At 39.9% G+C, this 26,945-nt stretch overlaps 1 protein-coding gene across 2 annotated transcripts in view; it reads right to left on the bottom strand.

Moving 5' to 3' along the window:
* Nucleotides 1-26,945, bottom strand: part of MDGA2 (MAM domain containing glycosylphosphatidylinositol anchor 2) — a 732,231-nt gene that overhangs the window by 20,334 nt on the left and 684,952 nt on the right. For both annotated transcript variants that reach the window (XM_058163141.1, XM_058163142.1), the window contains 4 exons: nucleotides 13,604-13,624; nucleotides 11,141-11,296; nucleotides 9,671-9,829; nucleotides 4,948-5,078 (listed from right to left, as the gene is read on the bottom strand). In XM_058163141.1, coding sequence (XP_058019124.1) covers nucleotides 4,948-5,078; nucleotides 9,671-9,829; nucleotides 11,141-11,296; nucleotides 13,604-13,624 — 467 coding nt within the window. The remainder of the gene's footprint in view (nucleotides 1-4,947; nucleotides 5,079-9,670; nucleotides 9,830-11,140; nucleotides 11,297-13,603; nucleotides 13,625-26,945) is intronic.

Below are 26,945 nucleotides of genomic sequence, written 5' to 3'. Positions count from 1 at the left end.
TGGAATCAGCAAAAACATTTGGCAATTTATGAATACCTCAATGAAGGGTTGGCAAACGAAGCCAATGGCTAATGGGCAAGGAGTTAGGGGAGGCTGAAATTAAATGTGGGGTTTTTTCCCCCAAAGTGACTCATTATAACCGTTACTCTTTATACTACCAATGGTTCCATTGATATCAATTTTGAACAAGACAAAATGTGGTTTGATGAATTGGCAAAAAAAAAAAAAGGAGTAAAAATTTCACATTTACTTTATCTGAATGACTTAAAACCTATTTGGAAAATGAAGATGGAATTGGATTCCTTGCTAAAAAGCACAAAAGAATTCAGCAAAAATATTGGAATGCAATTTGGCATTGACATAATCGTAAAGGCAGGTAAAATTGATGAAGGTGATGGATTATAGCTTGATAATAAAGATACGATAAAACCAGTAGCACCAAGAGAAGGCTACAAATATTTGGGAGTTTAATAAACTTTTGACTTATTACAGAGCCAAGTCAAAGAAAGTACTTCTGCCTGATATATTAAACAACCTTGAAATTTCTTGAAATAAACTTAAATTCTGGAAACATCAATAAAGCTACCTGGGTAGTCCCATTATATGATATACAGCAGGAACAGTTGATTCGATTCAGATGGAACTTAATAACTTGGAGCAGAAAACAAGAAAACTAATATAAAATGCTCTTCACCCCAAAAGTAACATAGATTGGCTATATTTGCAAAGAGTCAAGGGACAGATTATTCCTATAGGTACAACAAACTGTGGAGAAAGAAAAACATGACTAGAATGGCTATATTGAGAAAAGCAAAGAACCGTTATTGAAGGAAGTCAATCAAGGAAGGGTTTTAAAAACAACAAAAGTGATGAGCAGATATAGAAAAGAAGCAATAGAAAACCAATTTGTTAATTGGAAGAACAAGCCACTGCATGGACAATACTTGAAGATATAGAAGGAAAAGCTGATAAAAATCCCATGTGGATCTGATTCAGATCAGGCCTGTTAAAAGAAAGAAACTGAAGGCATTATTTTAGCAGCTCAAGAACAAATTCTGTTGACTATTCCATGAATGCAAGAATTCATAATGTAACAAACAATTTGTTATTTCTGTGGTGAAACTGATGAAACAAATGACCATTTGATCAGTGGTTGAAGCAAAATTCCACAAATTGATTATAAGCAGTGTGATGACTGAGTTACCAACATTATTCATTGGAAAGTTTGCCAGAGATTTAGAACTGAATGTAGCAAGAGCCAATGGGAACATCAAGTTGAGAAGTTTTTCGGAAATGAGTGGCTTAAGTTCTTACGTGGCTTTGAAATCCAAATGGAAAGGCACCTTGCTGATAACCTGCCTGATACAACAGTCACTGAAAAGAAGAAAATCCGATTCATGACTATGTCAGGTGATGCTAAGGTTGAGAAAAAGGAAACCCAAACAATTATGAAATACTGGGACTTGCAGATTGAAAATGAATACTTATGGAAAAAGAAATCAGTTGTTATACCAATCATGACTGGTGCCCTTGGAGCTATAACTATAGGGCTACCTCAATACTGAATAGAATAGAATAGAATAGAATAGAATAGAATAGAATAGAATAGAATAGAATAGAATAGAATAGAATAGAACAGAACAGAACAGAATAGAATGGAAGGGGGTTCTTGGAGGTCTTCTAGTCCAACCTCAGATGCTTTGGAGAACAGCCCGACTCCCTCTTCTTCGTAGCAGCCCTGAGATATTGGAACACTCCTATCATATCACCCTTAGTCCTTTTTTTCATCAGACTAGACATACCCAGTTCCAGCTACCATTCTTCATACGTTTTAGCCTCCAGTCCCCTAATCATCTTTGTTGCTCTTCTCTTCACTCTTTCTAGAGTCTCAACATATTTTTTACATTGTGGCGACCAAAACTGGATGCAGTATTCCAAGTATGGCCTTACCAAGGCATTATAAAGTGGTATTAACGCTTCATGTGATTTTGATTCTATCCCTCTGTTTATGCAGCCTAGAACTGTGTTGGCTTTTTTGGCAGCTGCAGCATACTGCTGGCTCATATTTAAATGATTGTCCACTAGGACTCCAAGATCCCTCTCACAGTTACTACTATTGAGCAAGGTACAACATATACGGTACCTGTGCATTTTGTTTTTTGTTTTTTTGCCTAAATGTAGATTTGAAAATTCTGAATTGATCAGACCTGAACATCCTAATTTTAGAAAGAAATGCCCAGCTTAGTATTTCAAATGCTACTTTAATAATTGTTAGGGCCTTGGCTAGGACTTGCATTATTATGTTTTCAGGGTGTTTTATGGATTGTATATATCTTTGGGTTCTTTTTCAAAAGGCAATTGGATTTTCTTGAAGATGTTTTGCTTCTCATCCAAGAAGCTTCTTCAGTTCTGAAGAACTGTATAGCATTTCTGGCTATCATTAAATGTCATGCCCACCATAGTAGCATCAGGGATGGACTGCTGGGGGTTCACAGAGGTTCGAGAAAACCTCTAGCTAAGATTTTGTGCAGTTCAGAGAACCCCCAAATCCCACTCCTGGCTGGCCCACCCTGCCAATGCCTCCCAGGAGTCGCCACATGGCCCGTTTTGGATGCAGGTAAGGAGGGCAGGGGGTATGCGGAGGCTCAGGGAGGGCAAAAAACGGGCCTACTGGAAGTTTGGGAAGGCCTCCGGAGCATGGGGAGGCCATTTTTGTCCTCCCAGAGGCTCAAGGAAAGCCTCTAGAGCCCAGGGAGGGCAAAAACGTCTACCCCCACTGTGGTGCAAGAGGCCAACTAGGCCACGCCCATGATTGATTGATTGATTGATTGATTGATTAAATTTCTATACCGCCCTTCTCCCAAAGGACTCAGGGCGGTTTACAGCCAAAGATAAAACAATTGATACAAAAATTAAAACCAGTTTAAAAAGAGAAAATTTAAGGTTGGCTAAACACTATAAAACCCATAAAAACCCCATTTAAAAAACCATTAGGCCAGTCCTGCGCGATGGAACAGAAATGTTTTCTGCTCGCGTTGAAAGGTCCGGAGATCAGGGAGTTGGCGGATACCTGGTGGTAGCTCGTTCCAGAGGGTTGGCGCCCCCACAGAGAAGGCCCTCCCCCTGGGTGTCGCCAGCCGACATTGTCTGGTTGACGGCACCCTGAGGAGACCCTCCCTATGGGAGTGCACTGGTCGATGGGAGGTCGCTGGTAGCAGCAGGCGGTCCCGTAAATAACCCGGTCCTAATGATGGCCCCGCCCACCCAGCAACCTGGCAGAGAACCCCTTGTTAAATTTTTTGAAGCCCATCCCTGAGCAGCATGACAATATTTTGGATACATGACAACTGGCTTGCATTTATAACCGATTGTATGTCCCACCGTCATATGACTGCAATTAACTATGTTTTTTGGTTTTCAGCTTTTTTGCCAGTTTCCAAAAAACAAAAGAAAAACACCCATTGGGAGAATAGTTTTGATAAATGACCACATGATTTGGCCCACATGATTTACTTAAGGAAAGCAATAAAAACAGAAAAAAAATTGGGTCTAGTTTTATGGGTGCCTGAAATGGCAACCACAATGTCTTACTACTGCAATCCCAATCCCAATTGTGGTCATAAATTGAGGATTACCTGTATGATAATAACAACAACAACCACTGCAGTAGCAGCATCTGCTATATATATGTGAATGATTAACATTCTCTCAGAGAGAGAGAGAGAAAAAAATGGTGAGTGAGAAAAATGATGTTCAAAAAGTAAGAGAAAAAAGAGTGCTAAAAATGCTGCAATTACTGGAGATATTCCTGGTGGATATTTCCAAGTCAGTCCAGGCAGTGGCAGTGAGACTATCTGCTGCTCCTATCATTATCTGCCTTACTTTGAATGAGCGTTTTGCTCCCACTTCCTGCACTGGGGTGCTGGCACAGAAATGTTACTTAGATGGATTACTGATCACTCCTGTTTTGGAAGATCCAGTTTTGGTAGGTGAAACTAAGTCAAGGCCTGATAGTGGTTAACTGCAAGAGGGAAGGGAGAAGCTCATTTAGACTGCATTTAATGTATATTTACTCAGTTGTTATGTCTCAGATCTATATACACATACAGCCTTAAGTTGAATATTTATATACCTTTCTGAATTGCAACTCAGATAATGTATTGAAATATATTCCTATTAGGGAATGGGTGCACAAAAATGCTTTACATTTGGGGAAATTGTTTTCAAAAAGGCATAGACAATGAAAAGTGTATGCAAAACTGCACGTATTTTTGGAGGAGGAGAGCCCAAACTGCATACAGATGTTCTGGGGATTTTTTACAAAAACCTGATGTGGAAATAGACTGGAAAAATGAAAGAAACAAAAATACTTAACAACAACCCTGAATGAAATCAAATTTGATAGATTTGCCCAAGACAATTTTGACAGTACATCTCATCAGATAAGCACAAATGTCAACAGATTCGCAGCTCTCTAGACCTAACAGATCCTGATAAAATCCCAATTTCAATGTGTCACTGCTTATCTTTAAAATCCATCATTGGCCCCATCAACTTTGTCTGGTACAGAGGCCTTGATAAAAGACCTATCTTTATATGTCATCAGAGAGCCGGGTTGCATTGATTGAAGTGTTCTCTATTTTGGAATTCTTCATGGAAAAAGATTATGTAAATAGAAACACTCAGAATTGATTGAGGTTTTGTTTCTGCTGGGAATGTACATTTTTAGTTGAACAACATTAACAATACATTTTACTGTATTTATTACAATGTGGCAGCTGCATACAGTTGCATACAGTTGCATACATCTAGTGCAACTTTACAGATTTCATACAAACCACATGTGCATAAAATATAAAATCAGTTTTTCATTAAGAAACATGGTGAAACTATGATTACTGGTAGTCTTTTGATCCTTTTTATGGGACAGCCATCATCTATTCTTACCTGAAATGATGAATTTGGATGTATATTTACACGGGCTTGAAACCAATGTTGTCCTTTGTTCCCACTTGTAGACCAGAATGGATTTTCTGATGAAGTCTGACTTTTTAACCGCAAATAAACATTTAATGTGCCTTAAAAAAAAAAGAGCACAGACACACATATATACATAATTAAGGAAAAACAAAGAAAACAGCAAGAATATCAGGAGATTGAAACACACTGGCAGATGTGGAACAAAAGAAAAAAGAAAAGAAAAAGAAAGAAAAAGAAATACGAAATTCAAAAGCCAAATGAGGTCAGTTTAATGAGGCACTGGAGTATGGATTTTAGCATAATGTAAGCCTCTGGAATGTTCTGGCATTTTGTGCCTTCCTTTGCTGGCTGTCTCTCTCTGTGGCGAGCTCTGAGTCTGCATGCTGAGCTTGCCTCATTTCAACGGGCTGGCAATGTTTGGCTTTTCTGTTCCACCGAAGGGAGTCACTGTAATACGGCCTTAGTAAGATGCTCCATTTCACCGAGGGTTCTCTGCCTCACCTCCAAGTCCTGTGCTTTACCCCAGAAAATTCTATTGTTAAATTTAACAACCGTAATAAATTTCGTTTGGCGTAACCTTGTATGAATCACCATCCACTAGGCTACATGCATCGAATATGATCCTGACAAAGGAGGATTACATATTCTAAGAAGGAATAGAATGGTGGCTGCTACAAATAGCTTTTTGGATGGAGGAAGACAAGGTGATGATTCAAAGTAGGCAAGATATGAGTTCTTTGTACGTTCCTGCATTTTATTTGTGACATTTAGATAATTTTCTTTGGGGAGGGGGGAAAGTTCTTTCTCTCTTTTAGAGCAAATATAATGAGCAGCACTGACTTCTGCAAGACATATGGAAGGACACAGTCCAACATGAGTAGAATTTGGATATATTTGGAGTGTGTGTGTGTCAGGAATGTTCAGAGGAGAAACATTTGAAATAAAGACTGTAAAAACAATATTGAAGTTCTTTGCCCAGCATTAGTTGCAATTATAGGCAGCCCTCACATTAGGACTGACATTATGTCCAGAATTACGGACGTAAATTGTTGCAGGTGTAAAGCAGGTTATATGTGACCGGACCCAATTTTATGATACTTTTTGCAGCATTTTTAAAGTGAATGGTCATTAAGTGAACAGCACAGTTATTAATGGAATCTTTGTTACCTCAATAGGTGGAAACCGGAAGTAAATGGTGGAAACGGGCAAAAAGTACCAAAAATCATGGTCATGTGATCACAGGATGCTATAAATAGCTGTAAAGACAAGCCGGTTGCCATGAGCCCAAAATGTAATCATGTGATGATGATCATGATATGTGTGTGTGTGTGTGTGTGTGTGTGTGTGTGTGTGTGTGTGTGTGTGTGAATGCATGCGTGAACATTTTAAGTTCAAAATCAGGTCATAAGAAATTTTGTGGGCATTCCACTAAGTGACTGTTCATAAGTCAAGAACTACTGTACTATGCAACTATAAGCCTATGAGTTGTATATGAACCACAGAAGGAAAAAAAGCATTATTTCTATTACCCATGATGTAAGTAGCAAAAAGTCTTTAAACATATATTAAATAATAACTCATTTATTGTCTATGGGGACATAGTAATAATTAGTTTTATGGGAAAACTTTTAGTTTGCCAGGATTGTATTTAGCTTTCTTCAATATATATTGAAGAAAGAGGCAAAACAATCAGTTGGTAAATCTGAAGGGACTTCAGGGCTAGATTCATGCAAGATTTAGCCTGGTTGCTAAATTAATCCACTGTCTGGGTTTAGGCAATATTTTCAACGATAGTCAACTGCCTCCTATCAGTAGTGGGTTCCACTTACCTTCGCTACCGGTTCGGAAGTGTGAGCGTGCGCACTTGCTTTGCTCGTGCGCAGTGCTTCTGAGCCTGCGCAGAACCTTTAACGCATGCACAGAGCGTCCGTGATGATGTCAGGGCAGGTGGGCAGAGCCTCCTGCCATCACCACTACTGGTTTGCCCAAACCAGGGCAAACCGGTAGAAACCCACCACTGCCTCCTATACTTGTTCTGGGGAGTATAACACTAGAGATACCTTCAGCTTATTAATGATAAGAAATGCAACCAAGGCACTGAAAAAAAAATAGCACAGGGGTAGAAAGCCTTAGTTACAAATATATTTATGATATGAAAGTTCTCAGTGACACGAGTATATTGGCAGAAAGAATCCAACTCCTTTGTCCTGAACATTAAAGGATCTCCAAAGGCGATCAATCTTTCAATGGCTTTCTGCCCACTGATTTTATTTTCAAGACAATCCTCTTGACCATTCATGTTCCCACCCTCAGATTGAAAGAAAGACACTCTCCAACAGAGCCTCTCAATTACTGAATTGCTTCCCTCCCACATTTAAGAGGGCTTTGCAGACATTTCCACAACGCACCATAAAATGTCTTTAGGTGAAATGCATTTTCATATCTGAGATTAAAAAGAGATGGGCTTATTTTTAAAGCCAAGTACTTTCTAATACAGTAGGAGGCAAGTGCAAGACAGCAACAGCCTATTTCCCACCACTTTTTCATGTTGTGCTTTTGGTCCTTTATGATCATCATTTAGTTTCCTAGAATGATCATGAATGATGTATAGAGAATTACTCTGCAGTGTTATGGCTTGATGCAGCAACTAGTTTCTGCTATGGTTTCTTTTTATTTCTGTTTGGCTTATTTTTAATTGACCTTTATTCCCTCTAATTGCTTTTACCAGCAATGTGAGACAATAAATGATATTAAATAACACCACCCCACCTCCACCATCTAAAACGAAACAGAATTATGTTGTGGGCAGAATGTGAAAAAATGCAGTCAGCTCAGGGGGAGTTGATTTTCACCATTAATTATACAACTTAAATCTTTTAAATACAGAATAAACTGTACATTGACATTGTATTATAATACCACCCCCAAATACCCTCCTGCACACACACCAGGGATTTTTTTGTTTTGTTTCCCATGATCAGCTCTGCCCTGATTTCTTTACAGGGTATATATTTATTTATATAAAACATTTATATAACACCAACTCCCTTAATGGATCTTGGCAGCTGACAAGGTACAGTGAAAACCCCTATTAAAAACAACACTAAAATGTATGAGACATAAAACACAAAAGCTTAAGCGATATTAATAAAAATCTAGGGAGAGAAAAGTTTCCAGTCTCTTCCTACATCATGTGAAGGAGGAGATTTTGCCTCAACTCTAGTGTCAATTTATTCCATTTTTCTATTATAGTGGAGTACTTCTGTTGTGCTAATTTATGGAACTCTTTTTTTTTAAAAAAAGATGTGAGTTTGGATAATGTAAAAACAGCAGCAATAGCAGCATAACCAACAGTTGAAGTTGTTTGTTTCGTTTTGAAATCAGAAAGAATTTCATCCAATAGTTCCAATAGCTGCAGAATATGTCCTTCAACCAAATGTATCTATGGGGACATTTGAGGAAAGCTTAAAGTCTCAACCTGACCGCCTGTGCAATTTCGGGGTGAAATGTTCTATTCTCAAAAAATGCATTAAAAAGAACATGCCCATTTAGCAACATTTTTCATTTCCCCTCTGAATGTTCATGTATATGGTGGTGGTCCATCAGCCCCAATGATGCCAAGGTCTGAAAGGGATCTTTGAACAAGCTTGAATGAAGAAACACTGAGCTTATAGAAGATGAAAGAAGGACTCCAAGCAAAGTTAAAATGAAATTTTTCTGATGGGATATACATTGTTTTTGGTCAAAGTTCTTCCTAATCTAATGGCGGTCCCTGGTCTGATAATACAGATTATAATTAATTTCCAAAGAATAAAAAAAAGCCAAATGTGTGGTGATATTTATGATTGTTCGTTGCTGAGAGACACTTGTTTGAGAATGATGGCCATATAAATTGAATGAATGAATGAATGAACGAACAAACGAAGAAATGAATGTATGTTGCACTTGGTGGAAGACTTGCTTGACAGAATGATGTGACATCCTTCAGTAATACCTTAGAAAAAGGAATGTATAATTTCTTACAGCGGGGGGAGTCCACTTTAAAAATTATGACATCCATATATACCTCTTTTTTTCCATTTTTGATGGTTGAAATTGGCATCTTAAACTTTGCAAAATATTACATTTTGCTCTGTAAGCCATTCACTCCTTTGGGAAAACCAATTAATGTTAAGGAGGTTGGGTTTTCTAAGATCTCAAAGTTCCCTTAAGTTTCTCTAAGACTTGCAGCCTTAATTTTCCTTTAAAACCCTCAAACCTTCCCCCAAATAAAGAAATTTGATTTCCGCATTTGGGAAAAGTCTTTTGGGACCTTTGGGGTAATTAGGAAGATCATTAACCAAGTATTGTGGGCTACAGTGATAATGTGGTATTTCTTATGCTAGAACTGTTTGGACTTTAGATCACAGAAAAGCATCTTATGAGAAGGTATATGTATTGAATTCATATGTATCTAACATCTAGAATCAAAGGCTGATTCTGCAGTAGAGGCTTGAATTGAATCAGGCTCTGATGAAGCAGACCCAAAAACAATTTGAGTTTTTTTTCCTGAAGTTCATTAGCATTCAGATGATTTTCTGGGACTCAGACATGCAGACAGTAGTCTGATTGCTATCTTAAGAAAATGAAGAAACTCTTTTAACTTTTTTTTTTAAATTTGCAACAGCGATAAAAGATTATGATTACTCACCTATGTGTTGACCATACATGTTGTAATAGAAACTGAAGCAATACGCAGTATTGGTGGTTCCATATGGGTTTTTAGGAGGGATGCTAAAAACTGGGCTAATGAGTCTTGCTCTATCACCTTCTTTTCTAGGACTAGATGCTTCGATGTACATGAAAAATCCTAGAAGGGAAAAAAAATAACATGAAATGGTGATATGCCACATTTAACAAGGAGAAATATCTTTCTCTGGAGACTGAAGAACAGTGCCCAGACTTAAGAATACAAGCACATAAGTAAACTTTTCCCAATACTTATGAAAACCCTCAAACAGGACCTCAGTGTCACAATGCTATTTAGCTCAAGTTTCAAGTTCTCTGGAAATATTATGAGCCACGGTGGCACAGTGGTTAGAGTGTAGTAGTGCAGGCTACTTCTGCTGACTGCCGGCTGCCTGCAATTTGGCAATTCAAATCTCACCAGGCGCAAGGTTGACTTAGCCTTCCATCCTTTGAAGTGTGTAAAATGAAGACCCAGATTGTTGGGGGCAATATGCTGACTCTGTAAACCGCTTAGAGAGGGCTGTAAAGTGCTGTAAAGCAGTATATAAGTCTAAGTTCTACTATGAACTGATCCTGCCTGTAGCAAATTGCTACAGCTGTTTCAAAGGTTGATCTGTCAAGGGCAGATGTTTGTACCCCTACTATTTATATGACTAATATTAAATCAGTGTAGCTTATGTATAACAGAACTTACAAAATATAGAAAAGAATCAGGAAGCACAGACAGGTACAAATTAAACAGAAGGGAATCTACCATTTTAAATTTTTTTTCTTTAATGTTTTATTTATGTACTATATGAAGTACTTATAGACCACTTTTTCATACCAGAATCAATCCATGACACTTACAAAACCCCTGGAAAAGCTGACAATCATTCCTCATTTTTGTGTGATGTTGTGTGTGTTGGTGAAGGACCACAGATACTATGTTCCTACTTTCTGCCTACTTTGTGGAATAGTCTCTTTTTAGAAATTAGATCAATAAAATCACTTTATCAATAAATGTTAAAAAGGTAAAGACTCACATTTCTTTCCTATGTTTTGGTCACTATCCAAGTATAATAAGATACTTTCTTTACAATTAATATGGAAGTATTTCACTATTTGCCAATTTCCAAGATTTTTTTAAACTATTCCATTCAAACACTAGCCATACCTGAGCCTGCTTAGCTTTTTTGAGATCAGCCATTATAGCTTTAGTTTAATGTTTGATGTTATTTTAGTAAATGTCCACATTCTGAAGCAGGTAACTATAGTTTCTAAGTTTGAACAAAATGGAAAACTTAGGCTCAGATTTACAGGCTTATCTCTGGCTTGTTCTCAAATAAGAGTAAAGAGTCTGATATACGGGCAGAATCAGAAATAGATTATTGATTGTTGAAAGGGATATCCTATTTTTCATTGCAAAACCCAGCTGAGAGTTACACTCTACCTTCCTTGGAACCTGACCGGTCAGCATTGGGTCCCGTGTTTGGGGTGTATTTTGTGTCTCGAAGGACAATGTTTTGTCTTGTCCAATCAAAGTTGTCCTTTTCGTCCTGGGTGAATAAACAAATGTTGCCATCTTCGAAGCCACAGTGGAATTCTCCTGTCAACAGATCAATCACATGTTCATACAAATAATCATTTCAAGTTACCAGTTTAGAAAGGCTTTAAGCTTTCTTCTTCTTCTTCTTCTTCAGAAAACTACTTTGTAATCACAATGTTCCAGTTTAGACTTTATAAACATGGAATTATTTGTTAAGTAGCCCACTCCAAGCGATTAAACGGTGATCAAGATGGTTAAAAATAAACAATAAATAAAACAATAAAAATCTTAAAGCTTCATAACTACTTGTGACAGTAGCAGAAATCCAAGTTAATTCTCTTAAATTAAATTGAGGCACCTATGAAAATTTAGCTATCATTGAAGTGCTACAATTGAGTTAGACACATGTTGGATCAGTAGCATCAAGGGAGATAAGAAAGCATTTTAATACAACTAGCAGGGAAATGTTTGGTATGAGTCTCTTCATAAATATGGTCAAATTTAACTTTAGGATGTGAGCCCCAAACTGGATTAGAATGGGGAAGTTATTAAACAGCTAAGGAGTCAGCACCCATTGTAGATTTTCTGAAAAGAACGGTATTAAATTATCTTTCTATTGAAACAGTAGGAATGATATAATTGCGGAAATATAAAAAAACAGTTGTGAGCTTACTAGAGATTTTGCCTGAATTCAGGAATATTTGCAAAACTTAGTCTTAACCTCAAGGTGACCTCTATGTGAGTGCAAATGAATAATAACTTCAAAGAGAGAATGGACAAAATGGTCTTCTGGAAGTTGTCTTGCAAAGTCCACTATTTTTTATCCCTGGCCATTCTGGCTAAAACTGATAGGAATTGGGGACGAACATTTGGAAGGAACACACATTGTCTATCCCTGCTCTTTATCTTTTAACCAACAAGTTTAGACTATAACTAGGTGGATCAGGGCCTCTAGTTATTTCCTCCTTTGGATTCATCAGACATTTGGAAGGAGGCACTATAGAGCAAGGAAGTCATTTGATAACTTTCATGAGCTGTCAGTCATCCTATCTACCCATGTTTCCCTGAAAATAAAACCAGTCTTATTTTCTTTTGGGGCCCGAAATAAACACTTAGGGCTTATTTTCTGGGGATGTCTTATTTCCCCCCCTACAGGAGGGCCACTTCTTCTGGTCGCCTGAGGCAGGGAAGGAGGCTGTGTGGCATGCTGCCGCCACAAGGTGAGGAGTGGAGTTGCCCCACGAGCCCCACACTGGCTTACCTCAGGGGCCCTCACATCCCAGCACCTGCCTTGTAACTCACAGCCAGGCCACTCACATCCTGACATCTGCCTCGCCTCACAGGCACCCGAACACCCTAATCTTCACCTCACAGGCACCCTAACATACCACTCGGCCTCCTGCTCCATTGTGGCCACATAGGCTGCTGGTGCTGCCACTATGAGGCAGATATCAGGGCATGGATGGCCTGGAGCAGGGTGTGTGGGGCAGCTCCCTTCCCTCTGCCTCACCTCGTGGCCATAGCACTACGAGCAACCAGAAAGAATGAGTGGGCAGCCACTGTGTAGGCTCTTAAGTAAGGTTTCTTTTGGGGGTAGGGCTTATATTAGGCACACATGTAAAACATGCTAGTGCTTCTTTTTGGGATAGGTGTTACTTTTGGGAAAACAGTGTACATATCCGGTTAAATCTTTGCTTTCAGTCCTAATCTAGTGATGGGCAGCTTTAGTCTCTGAAAATGATATGTACGGCCCCCAAAAATATGTTTGCATCCCAGGAGAACCTCTACAACAAATGTTCTCACTTGAGTAAGAGAAGGAGGAATTCTAAAGTGGCAACGTGGATGCCTTATTTGCAGAGACTTAAGGTACCAACTTCAAAAATCCTACAGAAACCAAATAGATTTTTCTTATTAGAGAGACTTAATGGGAAAAGTACATGCCTTAAATACCATTCTTATCATCTAAAACTCTCCTTCTACATGACCACCCCTAAATTCTATACCATCCATTTGATTGACATAATAACATCATTGTTCATACTCTCTGTTGTTCTAGTAGGCCAAAAATATTAAAAGTGTGGCTTCCAGCTTTCTCTTCCTCCCCAGATGAAAGGAAAAATAAGGATCTGAAGAAGTGTTTGGAGCTTTCATTCATCCCTTGTCTGGGCTTTGTTATTGTTCTTTCTTTTTTCAATCTCTCCTTTTGTTCCTTTATATCTTTTCACAATTTATATTGTGAAGTCCCAAGTTTATATTATACAGTATACTGATATATTATTCCCCCTTGCACTGTATACAGAGTCTGTATAAATAGCAAGAAAGATCTAAATTTAATTTATATAGCAACAAGATATTTCCAATACTTACGTAAATGCGGATTCATTGGAGCTATAAAAGAAAAAGATAAGATCCTAAAATTAATAAAATTTTCTTTGCATACTGATAGATGTTTTGTATCTGATTTTCCTACTGTTTGTGCCATTCCATCAGGGTTGGACAACTATTAGGCTTATAAATTCTGATAGATGAAATGTTTGTAGCTCAGTGTTGAAATGAGGGGTCCTTGATATTCTCCAAGCTTGGTGGTGGTTGTTTTTTTTGCAGATGTTTCATTACTCAAAGTAGGTAAAATCAGTAATGCTAGTCCAGAGTAGGATTTGCTCTCATTTTATATTCCAGTGGCTAGAGAACAAACTCCGCTAGAGAATACTCATGAAATCATCAATGTCTTCAAAGGAACCAAATTCACAAGGGAAGAAGAAAAGAAAAAGATGCTACCCTTCCTGGATATTCTTATCATCAGGGACTGTGATGGCAAATTAGAAACACAAGTCTACTGAAAAACCACCCACACCAACCAAGTGCTCCACTACCAAAGTAATAACTCAAACTTCTACAAGAGAAGCTGTGTAAGGACATTATTTAGTTGAGCACAAACACACAGAAGCTACTCTGAATGTTAGAAAACAGATCACCTATATCAGCTGAATCAAAAAGGGCCTACTCAACCCAATATAGCACAACCAACACAAACTGTAAAAAAGATAACATTGCCATACATCAAAAACATCTCAGAAACCGCTAATAGACTATTACAACCATATGGCATCAGCACAGTCCACCAACCAACTAAAGCCCTCCAAAACATCATAAGAAAAGACTTAGTGGCCTCAAAAGAATAGGAAAAAAAACAGGAGTGAATACAACATACAGTGTAATGACTGCAACAACCTCAATGTAGGACAAACTGGGATAAGACTAGCAGAGCACATCCATGAAGACCATCTAGCAGTCAGAAGACCTGGTGAAAACTCTTTAATTTCACAACACATGAACAGACTTAACCATCACTCTGCTAAACAAATAATTCCCTCAACACTGTCAGACTATTTACTGAATCTGCACTACTATTAATCATTTCATAGTTCCCATCACCAATCTCTTTCCACTTATGACTGTATGACTATAACTTGTTGCTGGCAATCCTTATGATTTATATTGATATATTGACCATCAATTGTGTTGTAAATGTTGTACCTTGATGAACGTATCTTTTCTTTTATGTACACTGAGAGCATATGCACCAAGACAAATTCCTTGTGTGTCCAATCACACTTGGCCAATAAAAAATTCTATTCTATTCTATTCTATTCTATTCTATTCTATAGTTTCAAACTGTCACTTTTTTAGACCAAACCAAGTCCTAGCAATAGTGACAGATTAAGCCACTAGAGTATAAAATGAGAGCAAACCCCACTCCCAGTTAGCACTGATGATGTTATCTAGTTTGGGTGATAAAACTGCAAGGAAACAACCAAGGTTGCAGAGTACCATGAATAAACTCTATTATGTATTGTAGCTAGTTATCCAGCCATTTAGCCCAGGTGAAAAATAATCCTTTAACAATTCCTAGGATTCCTCAAGGAATGAAACAAAGTGGAAACCACAGTACTTTCCCGCAACAATTCTATCCTGATTATGCTTAGTTTTCTTTATTCCACCGGTATAATAATTTATGTTGGGAGAGACTTTTAAATAATTAAGAGTTTAAAAAACATACAAAGGCATTTTCTTTCCAGCTCTTATTTACATTTCAAATTATTATTCCCATATCTTAACAAATGTTATTCTAAATTTTGTAATATTGTACCTTCTAGATTTTCCTTAAAGCAAAACATGTAAAATTATTTATAGATTTTTTTTAAATTTGTTGTGTAAGAGGCAGGAAATATACAATTTTAAGGTCATTTAGGCTATGTCATAAGGGGAAAAAAACAAGAATAACAATGGCATTAGCATAATAATAGCAGGAATACAGCTCATCTTTCAATATTATCAAATATTCAAAAGCTATATATTTAATCATTGATGGAAAAAGTTCAGCAGTGTGCAACTTATATAGGAGTTTATTTTATTTTTTAAAAAATCTATACCTCTCCTCTTTCAAGGAACAGGGTAATACAGTACATATAATAATGAAACCATTTTTATCCTAGAAAAGGTCTAGAAAAGTAGACGATAGCATGACTGATTGAAGGACATCCAGTAAATTACATTTCCATCTTAGAACAAGTTGTCACCATGATCCAAACAACAAGCTATATCCCCCAAAGAGAGACATTAGCACATTGGGAAAAATTCCACTATGTTGTAGGTAGGGAATAATTGGAGTAAGAACACAGGGATACTGTAGATCAGCACGAGTTCCAAATATCCAGAAGGACTTCAGAATGTTTAGCAGATACTAAATACAAGTTGGCTGTTACAAGGAACAGAAGAGGAAAAGAAAACCTAGGAGATATATAACAAGGAGATAGTTGATGTATTAAAAACAAACACTATTTTGTCTGAGCTTTTATTTTTTAGTGTTTTAGAAGAGTATTTCTATGATCCTTGGTAGAGGGTGAATGAGGATTTGAACAGAGAACTTTCATTTTCAAGGCCCTCATCTTATATGATTCTTGTTCATCCAAAGGAAACAAAGAGAATCTATGGAAACTTATCCTACAACACATATTTATTGTTTATTTCTTAAATTTATATGACATCCATTTCACGGTTACAACAACTCTGAGCAGCTTACAGCATAATAAAAAGACAACACAAGGCAATTATAAAAAAAGATGAAATAGTGACTAAAAACCAAGAGGACAGGTGATGAGCAGGGTGGGGATCAGTGGTGGGGTTCTACCAGTTCGCCTGAACTGGTAACACAGCAGTGGGAGACTCTGCCCAACCGCCCAGACATCATCACGGACGCTCTGCGCTTGAGTAGAAGGTTCTGCTCATGTGCAGAAGCACCATGCACGAGCAAAGCAAGTATGCATGCATGCTCACGGTTCCGAATTGGTAGCGAAGGTAAGTGAAAACCACTACTGGTGGGGTTATTCTCTCTACCTCATCAGCCACCCCTAGCATAGAGGGCTCCTATCAGGGGCCCAGGCCAACAAGCAGAACCAGGTTTTAAGGCTCTTATGGAAGGCCAGGAGTGTGAGGCTTGATCTTATCCTCATGAAGAGAACATTCCAAAGGGAGGGCCACAGCACAGAAGTCTCTTCCCTTAGAGTCTGCCAGCTGAAATTCTTCAGCAGATGGGATCCAAAATAGGAGCAAGCAGGACCATCCAGTCCAGGGGTGAAATCTATTTTTTTTTGCTACCGGTTCTGTGGGTGTGGTGGTGGTTATGTGACTGGGTGGGCGTGGCCAACTTGATGTCATTCATGTCACTCACTGCTAGAGCCAGGAGCTCCACATTGTGATACAGAAGCACATTCTGTCTTTCACAGAATGCCACAGAAGCCAGGGGCTGCACAAAAGCACATTCTGCCTTTCTGAAGCCCCCAACGCTTTGAGTTTCCCTCTCAAGTGCCCAAGCAAACTTTGAAGCCTTCTCTTGCCCTGCTCTTCATCCAGGAGGGCTGCGCATTCTCCCGCCAATCCTCTATACAAACCGCTCACCCCGTTTCTGCAAAGGCACAGCTTCCAACTTGCAGGACGATCCAAAGAGGGGAGGGGGATGTTGCAGAAAAAGCTGCCTTCCACCCGGGCCTTCTCCTGCAGCCAAATGTGCCCATCCGTGTGTGCCCTTTCCTCAAATGGGCTGTGCATGGGGCGCTTGGAGAAAGAGCGAGCAAGAGAGCTCTCCAACCTCTGTTTGTGTTGTGTGTATGAGGGAGGGAGCTATCTGAAGCCGAGCCACCCAAACTTCTCGCAGCAATGGGGGCGGCTTCTGAGCAGCCCTGAGTCAGCCAGCTCCACCTGACCTACCCCGAGTCTCACCATTCTCCTCGCCCCCCATCCCATCAAGCAGCAGCTTCCCTGCTCAGCCCCAACAAGCTGGTGCCCGCACCAGCATCCGGAGAGAAGCAGAGAAGTAAAAAGGTTGGAGAGCTCTCTTGCTTGCTCGCTCTGTTTTTGTGCGTGCATGTGTGTGAGGGAGGGAGGGAGCGATCTGAAGCCGAGCCACCCAAACTTCTGGTAGGGGTTGGGGCAGCTTCTGAGCAGGTCTGAATCAGCCAGCTCCACCTGACCTATCCCCTGAGTCTCGCTGTTCTCGCTCCCCCACCACCACCCTCGCTCCCCCCCCACCCTCAAGCAGCAACATTTCTTCTCAGGTGGAGTTGAGCAGGGAAGCTGCTGCTTGAGTGGGGTGGGGTGGGGTGGGGCAAGGAGAACGGCGAGACTCAGGGAATAAGTCAGGTGGAGCTGGCTGATTCAGGGCTGCTCAGAAGCCGCCCATACCTCTGCCAGAAGTTTGGGTGGCTCGGCTTCAGATCACTCCCTCCCTCCCTCACACGCACGCACGCACACACAAAAACAGAGGTTGGAGAGCTCTCTTGCTAGCTTGCTCTCCAAGCGCCCCATGCACAGCCCATTTGAGGGCAAGCATGGCTGGGCACGTTTGGCTGCAGGAAGAGGCGTGGAGCAATGGGGTTGTTTTGTTCGCCGCGGTGGTGCTTTGGGAGGGCAGATGGACATATTCATTATAGTTGTCAGCTGTAGACATCCGCCTGCCATGGACCGGTTTGGGGGAGTGGCCGGCCAGCCATTGCTCCCGGTTCAGCGAACTAGCCCCAATTTCTGCTACTTACTCACCCGATCCGGTCTGAACAGGATTCCAGAAACATCTGGTAAAAAGAAAGGAGGAGGCCAGAAATGCACTAACAAGGGAGATCAGAGCAGCAAAAAGAAGCTACTCTGAAAAGCTAAAGAATCAGTTTTCAGCAAATGAACCAGCAAACATGTGGAAAACTCTTAAAAATATCACCGGCTATGGCAAACCTCCTTCCCAGGCTGAAGGTAATCAACAACTGGCAGATGACCTGAATGAGTTTTACTGCAGGTTTGAAAGGAAACTATAGCCACCTATCTCCACAACCCCCATCTCAGACACACCAACAACAGCCAAGCCTCCTACAACTGACCCCATTTCATTGGGTTCACAACCCCTAGTGATCACAGAAAAGGAAGTGCAGGACCTATTTCACAGACAAAAGCCAGGAAAAGCTCCAGGCCCAGACAAGATAACTCCTTCTTGCTTAAAAGTCTGTGCTGACCAATTGGCCCCCATCTTCACCCATATTTTCAATAAATCACTAGAGATGTGCTATGTTCCTTCTTGCTTCAAACGCTCTACCATCATCCCAGTGCCAAAGAAGCCCACCATCAAGGAACTGAATGACTACAGACCAGTTGCTTTAACATCTGTAGTCATGAAAACCTTTGAAAGGCTAGTGCTTTCCTACCTGAAAACCATCACGGATCCGCTGTTAGACCCCTTGCAATTTGCATACCGAGCAAATAGATCAACAGATGATGCTGTTAATATGGCTTTGCACTACATCCTACAACATCTTGAGTCTCCAAAGACCTATGCAAGGGTCCTTTTGGTAGACTTTAGTTCAGCATTCAATACCATCATTCCAGACATTCTTCTAACTAAGCTAAACCAGCTACAGGTACCGGAACAGACTTGTAAGTGGATCACAAGCTTCCTAACAAACAGGAAGCAGCAGGTGAAGCTAAGCAAGATCACATCAGATACCTGTACAATTAGCACAGGGGCCCCCAAGGCTGTGTGCTCTCCCACTTCTCTTCTCTGTATACCAATGACTGCATCTCCAATGATCCATTTGTTAAGCTACTGAAGTTCGCAGATGACACAACAGTGATTGGTCTCATTCGAGACAATGACGAATCCGCATATAGACGAGAGGTCGAACGACTAGCCTTGTGGTGCAACCAAAACAATCTGGAACTGAACACACAAAACCGTAGAAATGGTGGTAGACTTTAGGAAAAACCCTTCCATACTTCCACCTCTCACAATACTTGACAACACAGTATCAACAGTAGAAACCTTCAAATTTCTGGGTTCTATCATATCGCAAGATCTCAAATGGACAGCTAACATCAAAAACATCATTAAAAAAGGACAACAAAGAATGTTCTTTCTGCGCCAACTCAGTAAGCTCAAACTGCCCAAGGAGCTGCTGATCCAATTCTACAGAGGAATTATTGAGTCTGTCATTTGCACCTCTATAACTGTCTGGTTCGGTTCTGCAACCCAACAAGAAAAACACAGACTTCAGAGGATAATTAGAACTGCAGAAAAAATAATTGCTACCAACCTGCCTTCCATTGAGGACCTGTATACTGCACGAATCAAGAAGAGGGCCGTGAAAATATTTGCAGATCCCTCGCATCCTGGACATAAACTGTTTCAACTCCTACCCTCAAAACGACGCTATAGAGCACTGCACACCAGAACAACTAGACACAAGAACAGTTTTTCCCCGAAGGCCATCACTCTGCTAAACAAATAATTCCCTCAACACTGTCAGACTATTTACTGAATCTGCACTACTATTAATCGTTTCATAGTTCCCACCACCAATCTCTTTCCACTTATGACTGTATGACTATAACTTGTTGCTGGCAATCCTTATGATTTATATTGATATATTGACCATCAATTGTGTTGTAAATGTTGTACCTTGATGAACGTATCTTTTCTTTTATGTACACTGAGAGCATATGCACCAAGACAAATTCCTTGTGTGTCCAATCACACTTGGCCAATAAATTATATTCTATTCTAATTTCCCGGCAGTTTGAAAGTGTTTGATGACTTGGCTCTGCCAATTCCCATGGGTCTCACAGAGTGGGGCAGAATCCTGGTGGTGGTTAGTGCCTTAAAATTCCCCCATCCCTTCCTTTTGACTCTAATATTCTTGTTTTCACCTGGCTCTTTTAGTTGATGTAATTTTTATGGTTTTTATGTTGTAGTTGTACACCTCACAAAGTCACTCTTAGATGGGATAGGCAGTATCTAAATTTGATAAATAATAAATAAATAAATTCGTGATGTGCATGCTCCAACCTTGAGTAGCACAAATGGGCTAACATAAAGCACTCTTTAGCTTCACTTCATTGCCATTTTATTGTTTTCTTTTCCCTCTTACATTCCTTTATTTAAGAGGAATAATCAGCGACTCACTTTCTGTATAATTTGCCTTGAGAAAATGTAGTCAGTTATTCAAGACAGGCCTCCCTGTGTTTGCTAACACAATTACTTCTCATTTGCTGAGAAACGTTTCATTTTTGGCATTCTTCTGACTCCAAATTGTGGGGAACTGCATTGAGTGACATTTGCTTTGTTGACAAACTTGGAGGCTTTGAGAGAAACTATCGTTAATGGCTAACCTTCAGTGCTGCAATATTCATATTGTTTGCAACACAGCAACCAGAGCCAAATGGATGGGTTGGCAAGCAAGAATCAACTCCTGATGATTGACAGGAACAGAAAACAAATTCAACAGTGGTTAGTTATATATATGTTTCAGGCCAATAGCACAAGAGGGATGTAGGTGGGGAGTAACAGCTCAGAAGTGGTAGCTTTTGGAGAGCCTTCTGTCATCCTTGGTCCAGGTTCAAGAATCACTCAGTGGGGAAAGTAGCAAGCAGTAGTTGCCATGATGGGAAAATAAGAATTGATGAAAGTAACAGAACTCTCAGTCTGAGCTTCCAAGGTCTAGAGAAACTTTTTAGTTTGTAGTTATCCCTGTTGGAATTGGCAAGCCTGGTTCCGTGATTCCAGTGTTCCAGAGTGGGGGTGGGGGGAGAGGAGTGGTTTCATATGATTGAGTTGGGATAAGAAAGCTAAAAATGGGGATTGTAATATTAAGAATTAAAGGTTTACAGGACAGATAATAATGCAAGAAACATGAAGCCATCCTGTCTAGGAGGATTTGATGGCCCATACAAATTAAATGGTCCTATACAGGGGTCAAAGGTGGCTCACTTCTAATATAGAAAGATCTCTTCTTGCTTTATCTGCAAAACATTCCCTGTTCTGTCTCTGGCATTTCCAAGTACAGCTGAAAAATTCATATCTGAAACCTCCAACTGCAGCATGTTAGAAATCTCGAACCCTTGCAGCATGTTAGGTGAACCTAGTCATGTTGCTTTTTATTATTATTAATTAGCTTTTGATTTCCCCCTGTTCTCCATTTCAGGAGGCTGGGAAATGGTAATGAGATCTTCCACTGGCTTGGTTGAGTCTGGCTGCCACTTGATTCCTTACCTGAAAATAGGGTTGGGCAACCTTTCAAAGGTAGGAGAGCACACTTAATTTTGGGAAGGCCAAGGGTGGAATAAACATGCCAAAGGATGGGACTAGATTGTGTACACAGATTGGTTGTACTTTTTTTCTTGCTTTGTGAGAGGAATTAGAGGAGGAGGAGGAGAAGAAGCAGAAGCAAGAAGAAGAAAGAAGAAAGAAGCAGAGGAGGAGGAGGAGGAGGAGGAGGAAGAGAAGAGGAAGAGGAAGAGGAAGAGGAAGAGGAAGAGGAAGAAGAAGAAGAAGAAGAAGAAGAAGAAGAAGAAGAAGAAGAAGAAGAAGAAGAAGAAGAAGAAGAAGAAGAAGAAGAAGAAGAAGAAGAAGAAGAGTAGTCCGGGAGAGGGAGAACAAGGTTGCTCAAAAGGCTCCATAAATAGGCATTTTATGTGACTACACCAGAAGCTTTTCCTCTGAAGTGTCCTCTACTGTTTCATTCTAAAAATTATTATTTAAAACATTTGTACTAGCATGCACTTAAACTTCTCTCAACCCCATTCTTTGTTCCTTTTGTGACATCTCTTTGAGTGTAACCATAATTGTATTCTTTAAAGTGAACTGATTGCTTTGAGGGAAGATGGTAACTCCTTGAAGTGGAGAATTAACCATATACATTAATCCACTCATTCTAGAATATATTCAGAAAGGATTTGATGTGATGACCCCCCAAATGGAGAGATTGCAGTACTGTTGAAGAGATGATAGGAGGCAATAGTTGGCTAACACCTGCTTTGCAGCTGCGAATCCACATAAACTCAGGTGATAGTGTGAAAGTTAACTGTGAAAGAATTCAAATGAAATGCTAGATGAAAGCAGGACTTCGCTAAGTGTTTACAACCCAGTTGTGAATTTGAGTAATCTTTTTTTTGCTCTTCTCTTTTCAATCTGTCACTATAGAGCATGAATCAGAGCATTAATGTCCTGGAAAAAAAAGTCATAATTGCACATAGAAGTGACACAAACTAAGGTGAGTCATTCTGCAAGCAAGATAGCTGCCTGTTTTGGAAGAGAAAAAGGAGAAAAAGAAACCCTGCAGGTAGAGCATCGCATTAAGTTCAAAGTTTTTTTGGAAACCCAAGGATTGCCATGGGATTCTTCAGTGTGTTTGAGCAGGTAAGTGTTACATTACAGGACCAAATATTACAAAGGACAGATTTAACTAACTGGGATGTGCCAAGAAATTGAAGGTGATGTGGTTCGTAAAGGGATCTATACTGTATCTCTCAACGATGCTTTCTTCAAAGGCAATTGGACTGGTTTTTTTTTTCCCTTGAGGAAGAAAAAGATATTTTGCTTCTCCTCCAAGGGCCTCATCAGTTGCAACTGGATGGTGAGGGGATGGAAGGATAGGCACTGACAGGATGGTGGTGGTGGGGAATGGAAGGACTGTCTCTCTAAGAACTGTTGTGGCCACTTGGGAATTTATCTGTGCCCTCATGATCAGCTGAATCAGAGTTCAAATGGTATGGAATCTTTTTGGAATTGCTGAAAGGATTGCATCGCAGACAAAAGATAGTAAAGGTAAAGGTTCCCCTTGCACATATGTGCTAGTCGTTCCTGACTCTAGGGAGGCGGTGCTCAACTCCATTTCAAAGCCAAAGAGCCAGCGCTGTCTGATGACAATTCCGTGGTCATGTGGCCAGCATGACTAAACACCAAAGGCGCACGGAACGCTGTTACCTTCCCATCAAAAGTGGTCCCTATTTTGCTACCTGCATTTTTTATGTGCTTTCAAACTGCTAGATTGGCAGAAGCTGGGACAAGTAATGGGTGCTCACCCAGTTACACAGCACTAGGGATTCGAACTGCTGAACTGCCGATCTTTTGATCAATAAATTCAGCATCTAGCCACTGAGCCACCACGTCCCTAGGCAAAAGATAAACAAAAGATAGGTGGTGTCAATTCCTTCCCCTCTGTTGAGGGAGGGCTGTTCAATACTAACATAGATGGGCTCCTTTAGCCCTCTTTCAAACCAATGATCCTCTCTATTGATCTCTGTAATCCAGTTGTCTTTTGAAAAAAGCACTTTTGAGGTAACTATGACTTAGATGATTGATAATCTCCATAGACATATACTGTGTATTGTAAGAGCCGTGGTGACGCAGTGGTTAGAATGCAGTATTGCAGGCTAATTCTGCTGACTGCCAGGAGTTTGATTCTGATTGGCTCAAGGATGACTCAGCCTTCCATCCTTCCAAGGTTGGTAAAATGAGAACCCAGATTGTTGGGGACAATATGCAGACTCTGTAAACTGCTCAGAGAGGGCTGCAAAGCACTGTGAAGAGGTATATAAGTCTAAATGCTATTGCTATCTCCCAACATTCCTCACCATTGACTATACCATGCTGCATGGAATGATAAGTTTTGGAGTCCAAAAATAAATAGATGCTCATGGGTCATCCATCTTTCCATAAGCCAATGAATTCAACTCAGAACAGTGGCATTATATAATTACTCAGATGTAAGCTATGTCCCTGCTACTCCTTTGCCTTGTGTGTGTGTGTGTTTGCGAGTGTGTGCGCGCGCATGTGAGCATGCATGCATGCATTCGTGTGTGTTTTTTGAATTTCAGCTGAACACAAATTCACTTCCAATATGTCGCTTTTTGGAAGAAGGTCCCTAAGCACACCACTCAAAAGCCAGATGGGGCCCTCAGCCTAGAAAATATTATACATCCCATCTGTAAAACAAATGGGATGGCATATCATGAGCATCAAAAGCCTCATCTCAGAAGTTATGTTCCCCTGGGCATGAATGCCTCCCTTCTTATGCCACCAGGAATGCCTTTCTAAGATCAGAGAGAAAAACTGGAGCATGTTGAAGACTTCTTGGTGTAGATGCTTGAAGACAGCTCTCAGGGGCCCAAAGAGATATTATTAAATATCATGTAATGTAGCTTTTAAGATTGTCGCTGTGTCTTTGTTTTCTAGCAAGGAAAACAAGTGAGAAAAAGTGTTCATGGATCTCTTTAGTCAGTCTTCTACCTACCAATTATTTCCTCAGACATTGCAACATCAGCTCTATTTTTTTAAAAAAAGTTCTGTGATAAAATGAGAAGCTTGGATTCAGTGACTCCTCTTCTCCTACAGTGGAGTCAACAAGCTCAACATTGTGGGCTCCACTGGGCAATTGAATTAACCCCTTTCTTACATATGTACAATGTGTGTGGCCCATATTTTTAAAGGATGGAGGTTTGCCCAGTAGTGCCCAACATTTTGGTATCATTCAACCCTGTTCTGCAACTTGTGAATGCTTCTAATCAAGAATACTATTAATTTCTCCTGAAAGCCAGCTGGGTAACTTTGGGCTAGTCTCTCTCTCTCTCTCTCTCTCTCTCTCTCTCTCTCTCTCTCTCTCTCTCTCTCAGCACAACTCACCTCACAAGGTATTATTGTGGGGAAAACAGAAGGAGGAAGGAGTATTGCATATGTTCCCTGCCATGAATTATTTATTAAAAATAAATAAATATTATTTATTGTAATAAATGTGATGTAAAAAAGATGCTGAGACTCTAGAAAGAGTGCATAGAAGAGCAACAAAGATGATTAGGGGACTGGAGGCTAGAACATATGAAGAACGGTTGCAGGAACTAGGTATGTCTAGTTTAATAAAAAGAAGGACTAGGGGAGACATGATAGCAGTGTTCCAATATCTCAGGGGTTGCCACAAAGAAGAGGGAGTCGGGCTGTTCTCCAAAGCACCTGAGGGTAGAACAAGAAGCAATGGGTGGAAACTGATCAAGGAAAGAAGCAACTTAGAACTAAGGAGAAATTTCCTGACAGTTAGAACAATTAATAAGTGGAACGACTTGCCTGCAGAAGTTGTGAATGCTCTAACACTGGAAATTTTTAAGAAAATGTTGGATAACCATCTGTCTGAGATGGTGTAGGTTTTCCTGCCTGGGCATTGGACTAGAAGGCCTCCAAGGTCCCTTCCAACTCTGTTGTTGTTGTTGTTGTTATAATAATATAATAATATAACTTTACAGGTTGTTGTTGTTGTTGTTGTTGTTGCTATTAAATAGTAACAAAGGTGGGATAGAAACAACAGGAACTGTGGTGGCGCAGTTGTTAAAATGCAGTATTGCAGGGTACTTCTGCATTTCAACTGCCAGGAGTTCAATCTTGACCAGCTCAAAGTTGACTCAGCCTTCCGAGGTCAGCAAAATGAGGACCCAGATTGTTGGGGGCAATATGCAGTCTCTGTAAACCATTCAGAGAGGGCTGTAAAGCACTCTGAAGAGGTATATAAGTCTAAGTGTTATTGCTAGTGCTAAATTTAAAAAATCACATCAAGGAGTTGCAGCTTTAACAAGCATTGGAGTTAACAACAAGCATCGGCCTTAACGGTTTTACGATGGAAAAACAAAAGGTTTTAAAAAGACAATTGTCCCCTTTTGTCTTCTCAAAACTGTATGCCAAAATCGACTGCCTTTGAAGTGAGAGGATTCTCTTGGCTAAACTAGCCACATATCTCTTCTTCACAAATAAATCTTGACTTGGGTGTGAAATCTAACTCAGTTTGTAAACCTGACTCTCTGAACCTAATATTTTGTGTCAGATGAAATTTGAAAGTGCTGTAGCGTCACTTGAATGATTTCAGACATCTTAAACATTTTTTTTAAAAAAATGCAAATGTTCATTTTTTTGCAATGAATAGTAAGCATATCCCTGTGGAATGGATCAATCCTGTTAAACTTCAGATAAATAGCTTGGGAATATGCAAGCACAGTACTTACTATCCGGGGACATACATCTCTGCTCTGGTTCATGTCTCTTCCATAAAATGTTAAGTGCAGTCTCCGGCCACCAAAAGTCTCTTTCCATAACTTTCTTAAGGACATAATCTTCATAATCTGTGTATTTGGTAAAGTCATATATATATAACCATATAAACAGATATGAATTTAAGGATGGAGTCTTTCCTTCAGGGATGCTAGTAGAAAATAATTTGGGCTTTCATTTGTAAAGACTTAAGGTAAAGATTTGTAAGGATAGTTATGTAGGGCAGGGGTCTCCAACCTTGGTCACTTTAAGACTTGTGGACTTCAACTCCCAGAGTTCCTCAGCCAGCAAAGCTGAAGTTGGAGA

Source organism: Ahaetulla prasina, chromosome 1, assembly GCF_028640845.1.
Source record: "Ahaetulla prasina isolate Xishuangbanna chromosome 1, ASM2864084v1, whole genome shotgun sequence".
Classification (NCBI taxonomy): Eukaryota; Metazoa; Chordata; class Lepidosauria; order Squamata; family Colubridae; genus Ahaetulla; species Ahaetulla prasina.
Note: the sequence above shows the minus strand (reverse complement) of the source record. Positions and strands in the feature narration are given on the sequence as shown.